The sequence below is a fragment of the Liolophura sinensis genome, chromosome 10 (genome assembly GCF_032854445.1).
Source record: "Liolophura sinensis isolate JHLJ2023 chromosome 10, CUHK_Ljap_v2, whole genome shotgun sequence".
Classification (NCBI taxonomy): domain Eukaryota; kingdom Metazoa; phylum Mollusca; class Polyplacophora; order Chitonida; family Chitonidae; genus Liolophura; species Liolophura sinensis.
In genome coordinates, this window is record NC_088304.1 from 28,661,522 (window position 1) to 28,678,075 (window position 16,554).

Sequence of the window (16,554 nt, forward strand, 5' to 3'; positions counted from 1 at the left end):
ACTTGGAACGTTACTAGTTTGATGTTCTGATATCAAAGTCTGCCATCTAAACAAACATAGCGTATAAAGCGACAGAGCTGGAGCACACAGTTTTGGCCGATGAAGAAAATAGATCCTTCTCTTAAAACATAGCTTTATCCTCGATAGGTACATAGCCCCAAGAATGTTTCGTGTTTACCAAAATCCTAAAACATATTTCTAATACTGTTTTTGAATTTTATTCATTCTTATGTTTTACTTATTGTTACTTTAGTTTTGGTTTTGAACGTTATCATTCCGATGCGGAAGATCATATCTCATCCCTAAGATGTTCTAACCACGATACTGCCAAAGTGGCGTTAAAGACGTGCCATTCAGACTTTCTGAAAAAAACTCAAACATTTTCTCTCGACCAATATGTTGTCATGTTAGAGTCTAATCGTTCTGAAATATGCCAAACATACGCAAGACTCACCATTGCTTATGTGGCAATTTAGTTTTGCTTAATAATTTAAGTCAACGCTTCAAAAATGCTGAATACAGCTTATGATGAGAGTGTGCTTGACCTGCTGGCACTCCTTTAACGCTACTTTCAATGTTTTGCTAAAATGATGGCTTCAGACATTCATTGTATAAAGTACATGCATTATTCATGTATGCACTGCTACTTATCATGAAGGTCATCAACAGATTGACAATCCCCTTCACGGTGTGTACGCAATTTACCACAAGGATGACTTTATATAACCTTCCCAGGCCGTGCTGTTAGATATGGCTCAGGGGCATTTAAAAGATCAGATACATCAAGTACAATCAGTGGGACAGAAAATGTCACAACATTTATTCTCCTGACGTGGTTTACATGAGCTTTCGCTACCGAGGCGAAGCACACACTGCAAGAGTGCTCATGCTACTACAGAATAATAAAAAAACTTTACCTTTAACCAAGGATACATTGTGGTTGACATTTGCATTAGCCTAATACCAGTCACCTGGATAATGTATTTGAAAATTTAGTATTTGTTTCATACCTGGATATAAACTGTTCAAAATCAGCAACCGCGGCGTTCTAAGCCCGGTGGAAAAGCATCCCCGAGGGCGAAACATCCTCGAAGCCCGGTTCATTTGCCTTATTTTAAGTCTTGAGCAATTCTAGACCAGTCACATCTAATTATGTTTTACCTAATTCTGCTCATACCATCATACTAGAGGACATGCATATACTGGTATATACATCTATATGTACAGTAAGAATAAAACGCTAACTGAAGTAAATTGACAAGAGGCCGTCTTTGGGTCACCTTGACTTTTTGCCAATCATCACACCGTCGTCACTGCTATGGTTTCACTCTCAGTACAGTAAGTGTTCTGTTATGTTCTCATAATTCCTTAAACGATTAGCCAATCGTCCTATTTACAAAGATTATATTCCGACTAAACAGTATACTACTAGAAGGGTTCTGAAAATGACCTTAAACAATAAGGACTGTAAATCCACTTAAAACCATGGAATTCCTTTCCTACTCGCCATCCAGCCGGTGACCCGAACTCTCAGCGATGACGTCATAGCTAATCACACGCAAAGCTGTTAGTCATTTAAAATGGAAAAAGAAAACAACAATGTCAATTTCGAAATGAATTCTAACTATTAAGAAACTAATACAGTGCCGTATTTATTCGAATAAGTGGTAAACGACGTAAAAGTTCCAATTTATGACACTGACAACAGTGAATACTTCAGCTCCTGAGATTTCAGACGAGAAATTGTATGCCTATCGGGAATCTTCAGTCACACTGACAAAGATCAGTTAGATTGACTTTGTCCTGTGTTGCATTTCGTGCATTTATCTCAAAATTTAATATTTCTTTTATAATTTCCGCCACCTGCCGCATGTCAGTAGATATTCTTTTCAATGAGTGTTTCTAAGTTCAAACCTATACAGGCGATGATAACGGAAGTTAATTCACAAGAGGCGGTATTTCAGAGGTTACCCTCTCCTCATGTGATGAAATTTCCGCGGTCCTCAACTCAGTGACAAAGGGAAATTCCAAGAGTCAAATGACAGCTTGGAAGAAACATGTTAGTCAATAAATTCTACTGTACAAGATCGATGGTCAAGATTATCCGTCAAGAGTGTTGGAACTCCGCCATCCCACTTTCACAAGTACACTACAAACCTCTGAACTAAAAGCCAGAAGCAGCGAGAGCTGGGTTCGAACGTGTGACTTCACTGTCTCAGACTGGTCTAGAGTTATTTAAAGAAGCTCTCGCGTATACAGCTATATGAAATACATTTGAACTGGGAACAGTTTTGTTTGTTTTTTTTGTTTTGATTGGTGTTTTACGCCGTACTCAAGAATATTTCACTTATACGACGGCGGCCAGCATTATGGTGGGTGCAAACCGGGCACAGCCCGGGGGAAACCCACGACCATCCGCAGGTTGCTGCCAGACCTTCCCATTTACGGCCGAAGAGTAAGCCAGCATGAGCTGGACTTGAATTCACAACGACCGCATTGGTGAGAGGCTTCTGGGTCATTACGCTGCGCTAGCGCGCTAACCGACTGAGCCACGGAGGCCCCGAACTGGGAACAGATTGCAGGTATATGTCAGAGATAATGATATTGGTAAAGTGATAATTTACCCGTATGAAAATGAAATAAAACGAGGTGAAACCTATCGTGTTGTTTTTTTAAACAACTTTACTATAACTGACAGACACACAAGATAAATAATAGGGTACACATTATATAAATCATATAACTGTTCAACATTTAACAGCAATCGATTATTTCTACGTGTACATACGTAATCAAACAGAGAAGATTACCCTATATGCTTAAATCTCATACATCAGTGTACACGGCTGTCAGAGATATTAATGTAATGTGACATTTAACTAGATGCATATCAGAAATTAATCACAACGAGTAGAGACTCATGTTGCGGTTTCAGAGAGCATGTGCAATTACAAAATTTTATTAATTAATTGTTGGTCATCTAAAACTTTGGTGAGATACAGGTGAACCACATTTGACGTACAGACCTGCGCAACATGCTAATGAAAAACAAACTGTGGAACACAAAAACGATGTCAATAGTTCATGAAGTGACCTATTTTCTTCCCCTATTACCTGTGTTGAAAACTGACTAAAACCAAACAAAATATTTTAAGATACAATACAGTAGCACTTGGTCATTTTAGCACTTCCCAACAACAAGTTTCCAGTCACTGAAGGACAGAACAACAATTACGGCAAGTTTAACTGATTTATGTTTTACAGGTAATATCTAGTGTGTAAAATCAAAAGTAACCTGGACTGAACATATCCTTAGTTATGTAACACATCAATGTATAGAGTAAATCAATTAACGATAAGAGATGCACGGTCATGCTGTTGGAGAAAGGCCGCCATGGTTCCGTGTCCCACAAGTAAAGCATTCTGAACATAATAATTTTCACTTCACGACAGTGTGATAGACGTACAGCATAAATAGTATTTATTTATTTATTTGATTGGTGTTTTAAGCCATACTCAAAAATACTTCACTTATACGATGGCGGCCAGCACTAAGATGGGAGGAAACCGGGCAGAGCCCCGGGGAAACCCACGACCAGCCGCAGGTTGCTGAAAGGCTTTCTTACGTACGGCAGGTGAGGAAACCAGCCTGAGCTGGATTTGAACTCACAGCGACTGCATTGGTGAAAGGCTCCTGGGTCGTTAAGCGCCTATTACCACTCCATAAAAAGTGGGAGCGGGGAGATCTACCAGATGGTTTTATTTCAGGCATATGGCTAACAGCACATGAAAAATGGATATATAATGAATTCAATATTTTCATGGCATTTGGATATTGCCACCTACAAAGACAAACTTACCACAAAAAACACACAATACCCACATATCTCAGCTATCCAACCGGTTGTTCGTATAGAAAAGAATTCTGTACGGGAAATAATTTTGATTTGAGAGTTACATCACAAGCCCTCCTCATTCTCTAGCTCCGTGCGACGAAATACGAAGTTATGTAACAGTCTTAACCCATTCATCAGTTCCATGAAATTAGATGTAAGTTATGTGAATTTCATGACTGCTCAAATTGCTTTGTGCGACCAGATGTATAGCTTGTGTTGGTTCATCCCTTCTGTGTGACCAGATTACAAGTCTATAAGCTTTTGTCTTACTTCAAAATGCTGTAGTAAGAAGCAGATGAAAGAATGGTTTCCTGCGTCAGTTCTTAGAATGGGTATCTCTGGTGCCCGTGGACATGGTGTATTTCTTATTTGAGATGACATCAAAGCGAGATTTTTTGTCACCAGACATTTCGGCTTTTAATTCCGCCCAGGTACGTTTGTTGGCACAATAAGACAAAAATATCATCACACCTTGACTCCCCGTCAGAACGGTAAATACGTACTGTAGCACTATAGATTCTAAAAGAGTTGCCAGAATCCCGAATGTCCAAGTGAAGCCGAAGAGCAGTGACAGTTTGATGTAGACAAAGACGTGTTGCTTTTTGGATTTGTTGGAGGCTTCCTTCATTTCAGGAACTGATCTTATCGCAAGTATTGTCTTTGTAAAAAATATAGCGTTCAAGACAAGAATGAAAGCCAAAGGACCAACAAAGAAAACGCCAATAGAGAAGGGACTGTTCAGAAAGCATATGGCCCCACCATATCCGATATCTACTCCTTTGCTTTGGACAGCGTGCGTTACTATACAAGATGCAATGATAAATATTGGAATAAAAATGCCAAAGAGAGAATACATAATCAATTTTTTCATATCTCGGTTACCATCGCTTACGTAAGCCCGTATGCTTGTGAAGACCCTGTACATGTGATATGCACAGATCAGCATCCAGGTAAATGAAGCCATCCAGAAAAAGTGAACAAGTACCCCAAATACCTGACACAGTACAACATTTGTTGTCCTGTTAGACGTTGTCAGAAAGATAAGATGTGAGCAAAACAGGTGGAATATAAGCGCCATGCTATTTTTTCCAGGTAACGTGCGAAGTTTTGGTACAGCGCAGTAGACAATGAAAGTGAAAAGTAGACCAGCGAGGGACAAACTTATACAGACCAGGGACACGATGGAGAGAGCTAAGTCTTGACCTTGCATTATACCCTGCGTCCTGTCACCAAATATCACCTGAGTCATGTTGGCGATAGTGTCAACACATATCCTCAAAATCCTACCACAGAAACGGAATTCGTTTCGATTCAAGCGAAAGGAGTAATTGCCAAATTCTAAATTGTATGTGAGTGGATCGAACGTAAAGTTTTCCTCAAAACGATCAGTGTATTCTACAAATGGGCAACTCAGTGAAAGGGTTTGATACGTCATCTCATGAACGCATTTATAATGTTGGCAGTTGGGAAATATATCAAAGGAAAATGCTGCATGGGCTTCTCTGTTCACAGGTGTCATACCCGCTGGATCTTTAAATGGTTGAGGACAGAAATAGGGTCTGCTAGATAATGTAACAAGTTCTCCAGAGGAATTGTAAAAGAAATTTTCCCACATGAAAGTAAACAAAACATTTTCTAGCTGTGTGGCATTTGTCTGACAGTGGGTGAAAATGTTGACGCTAGCAGTAACGAGATCTGCTTCTTTAGTTAAGTCTATTGTTTCCTTCTTCTTTGTGAAGAATGACATTTTCATGAATGCAATGAGAATTGGGTGGAAATCAGTTAGCTGGTCTTCAATTTTTGTAACATATTGCTTCCTTAAGGACGTTGTATCAAAAATTCGAGAAGGTGGGTAAAGAGTGACATCCAGCAAGTAGCCAATGAAATCTTCACATTCGACCAACTCCTTGCAAATTCCATCCTTCAGGCTTCTGCCCTCAGCACAGGTGATATTACGACAGGTATCCTAGAAGCACAGAAATAAAGGGATTATTAATTATTTGATTGGTTTTTAACACCACATTCACGAAATGTCCATGTATGCGATAAAAATCTTTTTTATAGGTGGAAGAAATCTGCTAGCTGAGACAAAACGGCCTACCCTTGGCAAGGTACTGACAAACTTTCCTGCATGTGACGTACAGATATGCCGATCATATTGGTGATAGACGTTTAACTGCCCAAACAGTCTAACGAGCGTCGCCGACCGCTTATTATAAGGAAGACCCGACGTACAGTGAGAGCGGGAGAATATACAAATTCAATGTCAGACAGGAACAAGGCTTATGATAAAACGACATACAAATGCCTGCTTGAAGATTAGCTAACGTTAAATTTCAGAAGAACTATGCAACGAGTGTTTTATTATTTTATTAAGCCGCACTAGTTGGATCAGTCGCGGGGAGAATACAGCTATTTCTAGGAAAACAAGCCAGGGGAGATCGGTTTGCGTTGTTTTAATGTTATTGTAATATATATGTGATGAAAAAAAATGTCATTTTAAGTAATTCTAGACCAGTGACGTCTAATAAATCACATTTAATTTCATTACATATTTTGACCTTATTCTTAAGCCATGGTGCTATGAGGCATGTCATTTGCTGTCTTTTAAGCACTTACATGGACGGTTACAATAAAACTCAAGCTGAGATAAATTGACAACAGGCCTTATTTCACCTGTTATGTGTGACCATTTGTTATCACACTTTTGTCACTGCTCTGGGTTTACTATTTGTGCTGAAAGTCTTTCAGTATATTAGAAAAAATGATCTCGATCGTAACAAAAAATGGGCAACACATTTGATAGTCTTACGGTTAAAGGAAAATGTAAGTTGTTGTTTCCTAATATAACTGATGCATACAACAAGGGATAAAGGTAAAGTTATTGGAGAAATCTCAACTGATACATGTGTAACATGAGTTTTTTTCCATGTTAAAATACTACCTTGTCTTTGAGTAAACACAGTGGATAACCTTACCGTGAACGGGTCAAAAGCCTGCCCTTTTTCACACATAATGATTTCTTTCCAGGTTGTTAGCGGCTGTTCGGGTTTGGGGTTGAAATCCAATAATACGGTCAGAGGCGGTGGTACCAATACTGGCTCCACCCGAGAACAACTCATTGATTTGTTTAATCTTTCTCCGTTGCAAACAGCACAAAATATATTTCTGTACGTGGTATAAAATGAGCTTTCCCCATAATAATCCACTGTGTTTTTAAAGGAAACACATAGGTTTTCTATCACAGGATCTGGGTTCTCTCCACACCTGTCCACCTCAGAGTGATAACACTCTCTAAGTGTTACTCCATCAGGTGGATAGGACTCAACTTTACACTCTTCATCCGCCAACACACGACGCCACAAATCAGCTTTGGACTTGGCAGTGTTCAGCGTATTATCCGTCTTACAGGCGACATGATGTCTCCAAGCCTGGGCATCAGGCACATTGTGACACTTAGCACAAAAGATGTTCCTGTATGTGATTTGGGTTTCCAAAACCGACACAGGCGTAGCCTGATCTTGATCGTTTATATCTAACCGCTCACATTTCTCTGCGGTGATGGGATCAGCATCAGGTAGACATGAACTCACCATAAATACATCCGTCAAATTTTCCCAAACCGTCCAATATTCTTTCGAACACGATACATCAGGGAAAGGAGTGGATGGGAAGTGAGGAGAGTCTATGTATAACAGATCAGGACAGCAGTCTCCGTAGAAGTGGCACATCTCGTCACACTGACAAGGATCGCACTCAACAATGCAATGACCATATTCCTGTGCGTCTGTCTGATTACAGAGTTGCCCAGACCCGCAGATAAATTTTGTAACATCCCTGGCGAGGAATCTGTTTGTGTGGGTAAGATCGAATTGATAGTCAGTATATACCGTAATGGGTGGGTTAGTGATGTTTTCCCACGTTACATCATCTCTATCGGTGCTAGTAGGCAAAAAGTTCCCTGAACTCAGATTTTTCTGAGGTGTATTTTCAGCGGTGTTTTTTTCTGCATTGTTAGGGTCTTCCGTCATTCCAGAATATATCCCCGGCGAGTCAATATCCTCAAGTCGTAAGGTAGTCTTGGCTGTGTCATCAGGAGTATTGCTTACGACGATATCAGTTTTATCTGTCCTGTCCAAAATCGTATTAGTCACGTTGCCTTCAGAAAGGCGAGTTGTCAAAGCATATATCACCATTCCATAGAAAACTGTACCTCTCCACCCAAGCAGTCGCGAAGCCCTCGTCATGTTGAGGTCTCTGTCAGACTGACAATACTCTAAGACCATTCGCTTATTTATATACATTATAGATGGATGAAATGTCGTCATTGGAATTGCCATCCCCTAATACCATCAGACGGAGTTCAAGTCCCACAGGAAAATTAAATGTCACGATAGGGATATGAGTCTCGGGGACTGTACAAATGACACCATTATGACCCAATGTTCTAAATGTCTGGCGTTTGGAGCATTATTTCCATTGCTGCTATTGGACACGCAACACTACGCTCCTGAATTATAGAGATGACGGACGCCGTCGTGTGATCAATTTTGTGCCCTTTATTGAAACTAGGAATACAGTTTGGGTGCAGCAGTAAATTAACTGTGCGTGTGTGTGTGTGTGTGTTTGTGTGTGTGTATTTGTGTGTGTGTGTGTGTGTGTGCGTGTGTGTGTGTGTGTGTGTGTGTGTGTGTGTGTGTGTGTGTGTGTGTGTGTGTGTGTGTGTGTGCGTGCGTGATTTACTCTGCCGTGATGCACGTTGATGCACTCGCCAATCCAACAACCGGTAAAACGTCTTCTGACACGCTTCACATGTGTACACCTCACTGCTTGGGGAAACGTCCGGGCACAGGTAGGGTACGTGAACTTCTCTCCCTCTGGGTGCTGCGTTCGCTCTTGCCTCAGCCATGTGTCGCGTCTGAAAAATGTCCTGTCGCACGTTCGGCAAGTAACCGCACCCCCGCGCCGCCGAGGTAGGGGAGGTAGGTCAAGCTCTCTCCTTCTGTGTGTTGTGTTCGCTCATGCCTCAGGTTGTTGTCCCGTATGGAAAATGTCCTGCCGCACGTTCGGCAAGTAAACTCACCCTTCGCCGAAGCCTCTCCAGAAGCGGATCGTTTCATACTGACAGCGTAGCGTCTCTGGGTGAACGTGGTCTGGCAGGCTTGCTCTTCCACGGTTCACACACATCAATTTTATCGCATCCGCGCGGACGTCAACGAAATTCAGGCGCCAAGGCCGCGTGGTCACCCACTGGTCAGTTTTTGGGCGCGAAGGAGCTGAAGAAGCTGTTCAAGCCGACGTTTTCTCAACCCTGATCAACATTTTTGATGTTTCATAAAAAAGGAAACAATGTTGCAAAAGATAGATACTGGGCGTCCACGTGAACGTCAACGAGATTTATCAGTTTGGGCTAAAGGAGCTGAAGCAGCTGCTCAGCCAAACTTTACAAGCCGACGTTTTCGCTCCCCTGTCACTCATTGGTCCGTCACGCTCCTCGCTCATTGGAGGACGCGATGCAAACGTCAAAGAAATATCCAAGCGGGAAAAAACGTCCAATCTACCCACACGATTGGTCCATTTTGATGCGACACTGCTCAACACTCAATTTTAGAAGCTTAACCTCCTCAACCACTCCAATCGGACACGTTCGAGACATTCCCTACTTCTGTCAGGTCTCAGTCTATAAATATACATGTATATATAAGTTACTTTATGTTTTCTACATGACCATTATGCCGTTATGCTATCAGTTGCAAAGGCCTATATCTAATTATGGTAACTATGTCAAATGACGAAAATCGTACGTTCTCACCAAAACATTGCAGGAAGCTCAGTTAACGCAAAAACAACATGCAATTATTCATTCTGCTAGTTTTTCTTCAAATTATGTTCTTCTTTGTTTTCTGTTAACAGTGTCAGAGAAATTTTAAACGGCAATTAACCCCTTTGCAAGGTCCACCAATTGCACTAAAAAAGACTTACCCCATCGGGTAAATCTATGCGTTGAAACAGACATTCGTATACCAGCTGTCAACCAATAAGGACGGCTCAATAATGACAAGGCCAATTCCCAAAACTACGTTTAACACAAACTACCAAAGAACTAAGAAAGTAAATAAAGCAGGAAAATAGGATGGAATAATACAAACAGAAGCAAGCAACAGTTTTCAGTGATGTTGGAAAGACGCAAGTTATGTTCTAGGCGACTGAGTGAAATCAGTATTCCAGTTGTGTACCATGCTAGAATATCAGTTGTGCATAACAAAATATTTATCTCAGTTGCACTTTAATTGCAACTGTTCGTATATTCAACGTGGCGATCTAATGAATATACTATCCCGTGTTAAGTGGATTTAGACACAACCATGAAGCAGAGCGCCAAACGCCAGAGATTCCAAAAAATTGTTGCAAGAGCAAGAGAACTGTGAAACTTAAGAAACTTGGAGCGAAGGCTTTTGATGGAATAACCTTGACACACTATTTTTGCAGCAATAGCTTGTGACGTGGATTGAAATCGTAACACACAGAGTCTAACAAATGCTACAAGACGAGATATGTATACGCCATATGCAGAACCCTTCGGTATACTGCTGTGCAAGTAACACACCAAAATTTGGACTTTGTACAAACATACGTTCAGATAAGATGTACCGTGTGGAGAGTCTGTGGTTTCCTTTAAATGGAGTGAAGGTGGGTAAATATCTTTCACAGCCTTTGTTATATTGTTTTGTTATTGGATTGTTTCCAGCTAGGAGATCATGAATATACCGTTTAGTGAATGAGAAAGATTGGACCTGGTGAGGATTACTTCTTAATAGTTTCTGCTTATAGCTGTATGCAAATGAGAACATAAGCAACTGTTGATATATGGTTTCCCCGAATTTCACATAGATGTTATTAAAGAGAAATTCAAACAACTAATTGAACATGGAAACATCTTGTATGTAGTTGAACTGAAGAAGTCTTTGTTGGATTTGACGTTAAAGTAGCAGTGACCAGTTTTATTAAACACCTTCAGTGATGAAATTCTATCAAGTAAATATGTGTGAGGAATTGTTATATAGAGAGTGGAGAAATCCAAAGTAGACATGTCCTTATACCGTACGTGTAACTAAGGGTCTCACATACAGTTACCACCTGAATTTTTTTTTCAATTGCACAACAGTACTTTTTGCAAAATGACCATACTTCTTGGTAGTGCCTTCGTTAAGAGAGTTGATACAAGTTTGATGGTACAGCTTCTCGATCACCCAATAAAGTGAGCTTTGTGTGGCGATTATGCAACCCGGTAAAGTTATGGGAGATCGGTGTGACGGGATACACTCCTCCGCTTGAGAAAGGACTGATGCTTTTTAAATCGTTCCTACAGAGTATTGGTAACTAATACTCTGTAGTTCTAATGTAACTGTATGTTAAATGTGATGACAACACAGGATTTTGAGTAATTATAGACCAGTGACGTCTAATAGATTGAAATTAACTTCACTGCATTCTTTTTCTCGTAATTCTGTTTAAGCCATGGTGCTAGGGGGCGTGTAATTTGCCACTATTTATGCATTTACATAAACAGTTAGTGCCAGATTTGATAAAACACATTCACTCCTCGTGGAAAGTACACCGGGACAGAACACGAAGACGACGGCTGTGGGTAAACGAGAATATTTATCTCGCACACAAGACGGCACAACGCTAGGGGGAAAAACAACACAAAGAACACCAACCGCTGAAGGCATGCGCAACAGAACGAAGACGTCACATGACATAGGCAGCGACCAATAGTCTACCTACAACAATACTTTTTTCTTTACTAGCTCAAGCCAAGTTACAAGGACTGAAGGTTCTACCTTCTCCCGTTTACACCATTTTTCTTTTGCAAAGTTTTCAAGCGCCGAAGGAACAATTTCCTTGTTAGCTCTAATATTGATCTTTCTCGGCTCCTTATACTTAGGATCCTTCACAAGCAGACTTCGTAGATCATCATTATTTACATTATTCAGGTTACCAATCAAGACATGATTTCATAGGTGGTAAGTAAAGTGTAAGGATTCACAGTCACAACTGTATCTACCAGAAGTATAATCACACCTCTCAAAATCTTTAATTACTTTCGCGTAATTAAATAATAATTAAGTGATTTTTTTAGTAAACTGGTAGGAAATGCAAGGGGGCTCCCATATGTTGAAGTAATTCGGTACAATATTAATAACTTCTGGATCCTTTAAAATTCGCAGAATGTTGATTAAATCAAGACCCTATCTAGGTACTTTAATTTTAGGAACAGTCTATTTTTAGCTTTTAAAAGCAGGCCAGGGACGACAGTGTGATAATTGGTAAGCGGTAAAATACGTTCTCAGATGAAATTACCTCAGTTAAGGTTTTATTCTAGCTGTTAATGTAAATTCTTAAAATAACAGAAAATGCACGCTTCCTACCACCAAAGCTTAAGCAGACTTAGGTAGATAAATGCAGTAACGTTGATCACCATTTATTTGGTGTTACAGAATCACAACGCAAAGTGACCAAGCTTCCGGAATGCGATGTTGGTTCAACCACATTTCAACACGACTCAGATGGAAGAGGAGTTACTGCACTCTCTGCGTAGAGTACATTTCTCTGATAGTTGTGTCATTTCTTGTCAAGGTTTATCTATTGATGTTACGCTCTATAAATCATTGGGTAACTATGTATATACTTATACTGGGTAAAGCTACTAAATACCTCACGGGGCCTCCGTGGCTCAGTTGGTTAGCGCGATAGCGCAGCGTAATGATCCAGGAGTCTCTCACTAATGCCGTCGCTGTGAGTTCAAGTCAAGTAAATAAATACCTCTCCCAGCACCTCTGACATCATCTCCTCTTATTTCGAGGCTCTAGGTTTATTGATGGAGGAAAGTCTGGTGGCTTATCCTCAGCACTCCGGTTTCCTCCACCCCTTCGTTTACCCCTGGAAACTGGTTTCCTCCACCCGTTCGTTTACCCCTGGAAACTGATTTCCTCCACTCGTTCGTTTACACATCGAAACTGGTTTCCTACACCCGTTCGTTTACCCATCGAAACTGGTTCCCTCCACCCGTTCGTTTACTCATCGAAACTGGTTTCCTCCACCGGTTAGTTTACCCCTGTAAACTGGTTTCCTCCGCTCATTAGTTTACCCGCCATTCAATCCAGTCAGGTTTCTGCAACAAGACTACCATATAGAATTCCAAGGTTCCACAAACATCACTTACAGCATATATAAATAAAGGCGTATGTGCATGGAAAGTTAAACCAGCGTACTGACGATAGTGTGATAGCTGGAAAATGGTCACACGTAACCGGTGAAATACGACCTCTTCTTTACCTCAGTCAGGATTTTATTCCGAACTGTAATTTCCTAATGGTAGGAAATTATAGTCCCACTAGCACCATGGCTTACGCAGAATTAGGTATAGAAAATATGCAGCAATGCTAATTGCAGTTTATTGGACATCACTGATCTATATTGTAATTCACTACTGTTATGTGCACGACTGCCGTCCGTTTCTAAATTTAGCTTGCCACTGTTTACATATGCTGAGTTCAGCGCCTGCTGTCTGCCTCTACCTTAGAATATTCCAGAATGCGCTCAGTTCGGTGCCTGTTTGTTTACATCAAGTGTTCACGAATTTTCTTATTCTAGACAATTCCACCAGGCTATATAAGACCTATGAAAGCAGGTCAAAAGGAGAACGGAGAATTATTGAGAGTTTTGGATGCTTTCGCTGTGTGTTACCTTAGTAGGCCTTTTGTGCTGAATTTTGGTGTCTTTATAGCCTCTGGCTTTGTTATATCTCCACCGAGCACTTGTTCAGTCCGAGCTTGTATATTTGAATTTGTATAAGTTTTATTATCTGTTCTTTTTGCTCTTATGTTCCAAATAGACAACGAGTATGGCGGATGGAATTTCTATTAAGTAACCATTGATGTAGACATTTGTTCCCGCCAAATTTTCGCAGCAAGATAAGCAAATACCGCTTCAAGGTTCCACAATCATCAAATATAGATTTGATGATATATATAAATATAGATTTTTCATCAAGGCGGTTGGATGAAATGAGCAAAACAGTTGGATATGCGCACATTCGGTCAGTTCTGCATGCATCTGTTTCCTGCCACTGTCCTATCAAGGCGGTTGAATGAAATGAGCAAAACAGTTAGATATGCGCAAATTCGGTCAATTCTGCATGCATCTGTTTCCTGTCTCTGTCCTGTAAAGGCGGTTGGATCAAATGAGCCAAACAGTTAGATATGCGCAAATTCGGTCAATTCTGCATGCATCTGTTTCCTGTCTCTGTCCTGTCAAGGCGGCTGGATCAAATGAGGACAACATTTAGATATGCGCACATTTGGACAGTTCCGCATGCATTTGTTTCCTGCCGCTCTCCTGTCAAGGCGGTTGGATGAAATGAGCAGAAAAGTTAGATATGCGCACATTCGGTTCTGCATGCATTCGCTTCCTGCCACTGTCCTGTCAAAGCGGTTGGATCAAATGAGCAAAACAGTTAGATATGCGCACATTCGGTCAGTTCCGCATGCATCTGTTTCCTGCCACTGTCCTGTCAAGGCGGTTGGATGAAATGAGCAAAACAGTTAGTTATGCGCACATTCCTTCAGCTGTGTTTGCATTTGTTTTTACTTATAGGTGTAAACAATTGGTCAATTTCCTGCCACTGCCCTTAATACATTCTCAATTTAATTACTTGTTAACTCCTCACAGCACTGTCCCTAAATCTGCCCGTAATACGTTTTCAATTTCAGACTTGTTAACTCCTCACAGCACTGTCCCTAAATCTGCGAGCCCCGAGCGCTCCGAATCTTATAATCTTCGCCCCCTGAGACAACTCCAGTCAAATTCTTGACAGGGGCTGACCAATGAAATTTTCCACAATAGGACGAACAGCTCATTGCACCCACAATAATGCTGGCCGCCGTCGTATAAGTGAAATATTCTTGAGTACGGCGTCAATCATCAATTAAATAAATAAACCAACTCATATTCCCACGAAAAACAGCATTTTAACAGGCCGGACTTCACCGATTACGTGTAACCATTTGCCAGCTGTAGCATTGTCGTTGCTGCTTTGGCTGTACATGTACTTTCTGTGCTGTTGTTTACATTGTATACAAATATGACGGCAATTGCCCACTTCTAACGCCCCTTTATGGTTCATGGCTAGTATAGAAATGTCGGATTTCAGGCTTACTCACTGCATTATTCTGTTGAAGCCATGGTGCTCGGGGATATGTAATTTGCTTCTATTTAAACCTTTACATGAACAGTTTGTGTGTTTTACTGAAACTTTTATACTGTGGTTACCCGTGATCTTATGAGCACACAGAGAATATAGACCTGCTGTAATACAGTTAGCTGAGTTAAGATAGATTGTTGTATATTGTAACACGGTTTGAAATATGCCTGTTCAAAACACACAAATGAAAAACCAGGACAAAATAGCATTTGTACCAGTGCAAGTTCTTCTATTCTTCTATACTTCTATAACTAATTAAACCTTGGAGGAACGCTGTATTCAATAATGTCTGCTGAAAAAGCCGTTCATGTAGTGTGGATATAGTCAGATTAAATCCTCGAAACTTCATTCTTGGCACGAGGTACAACATTCATAACAAACTTATATACACATGAGATGAACGCCGCCGAATAAAAGGCTGAAAATTGAAGCCGGTAATAAATAATTCAACAAACCGTGTTGGTCTGGCCTATTTTCTTATAAAATAATGGACCGAGTTGTGATCATTTACAATACCTGTAGCTCCCAACAATTGTGGAGTCATATCCGCCGAGGTCACAGACATTCGCAATGTGTACGTCCCCACTGGTGGTATCAGTCAGTAATATCCTCTTAAAGTGTACGATACGTGATATCCCTTTATGGTAAATGTACATTAAGGAACGTGAATGCTATGGGCATGCCATATAACAATGAATTTGTGGACACAATTTCGATTCAAAGTAATATTTTACAATGATGATGCACTGACAGAGTATATCAGCGCGAGAAGAGAAGCAGATTTGAACTGAATAGCAACTGCGTAAATGACTATTATTAGTGTTCCAAAGCTCCGTGTGGTCGTGAATGGTATAGGCTATATGTGTAGTGTGGATACATGTGAGCTCGGGCGTCCTACAAGGCTCCATTAACACATGGGTAACACTTGGGTAACATATGTTTAACATATGAATAACATCTGGGTAACATGAGTAACATATGGGTAACATACGAGTAACATACGGGTAACATGGGTAACATATGGGTAACATGGGTAACACATGGGTAACATATGGATAACATACGAGTAACATATGAATAACATATGAGTAAGATATGGATAACATATATGTAACATATGGGTAACGCATGGCTATTCCTCTGATTTTGGACAATTACCATGACAGTGTATAGTGAGATTTTTGTTAGTTTGTCAATTGATTGGGATGGTGTAGCGTGAAAGGTCATGATAATATATTTACTTTTCTCATTTTCGAAACCCTAAAAAAAGAGATACACGCTTTAGTTACGCTAGACAACAGCATCGCTTATGACATATTGTTGATAATGGCACAGCTGTGTAGCGAACTACGCATTTAAAAGAACAAAACAAGATTGTATCGTATAAAATAA

General features: G+C 40.4%; 1 protein-coding gene across 1 annotated transcript; it reads right to left on the reverse strand.

Moving 5' to 3' along the window:
• Positions 1–2,723: 2,723 nt before the first annotated feature.
• LOC135477076 (uncharacterized) lies at positions 2,724–8,092 on the reverse strand. Its single transcript, XM_064757230.1, has 2 exons — positions 6,875–8,092; positions 2,724–5,862 (listed from the first exon to the last, which is right to left on the reverse strand). The coding sequence occupies exons 1-2, from the start codon at positions 8,090–8,092 to the stop codon at positions 4,213–4,215; spliced, it is 2,868 nt and encodes a 955-aa protein (XP_064613300.1). The 3' UTR covers positions 2,724–4,212.
• Positions 8,093–16,554: the final 8,462 nt, after the last annotated feature.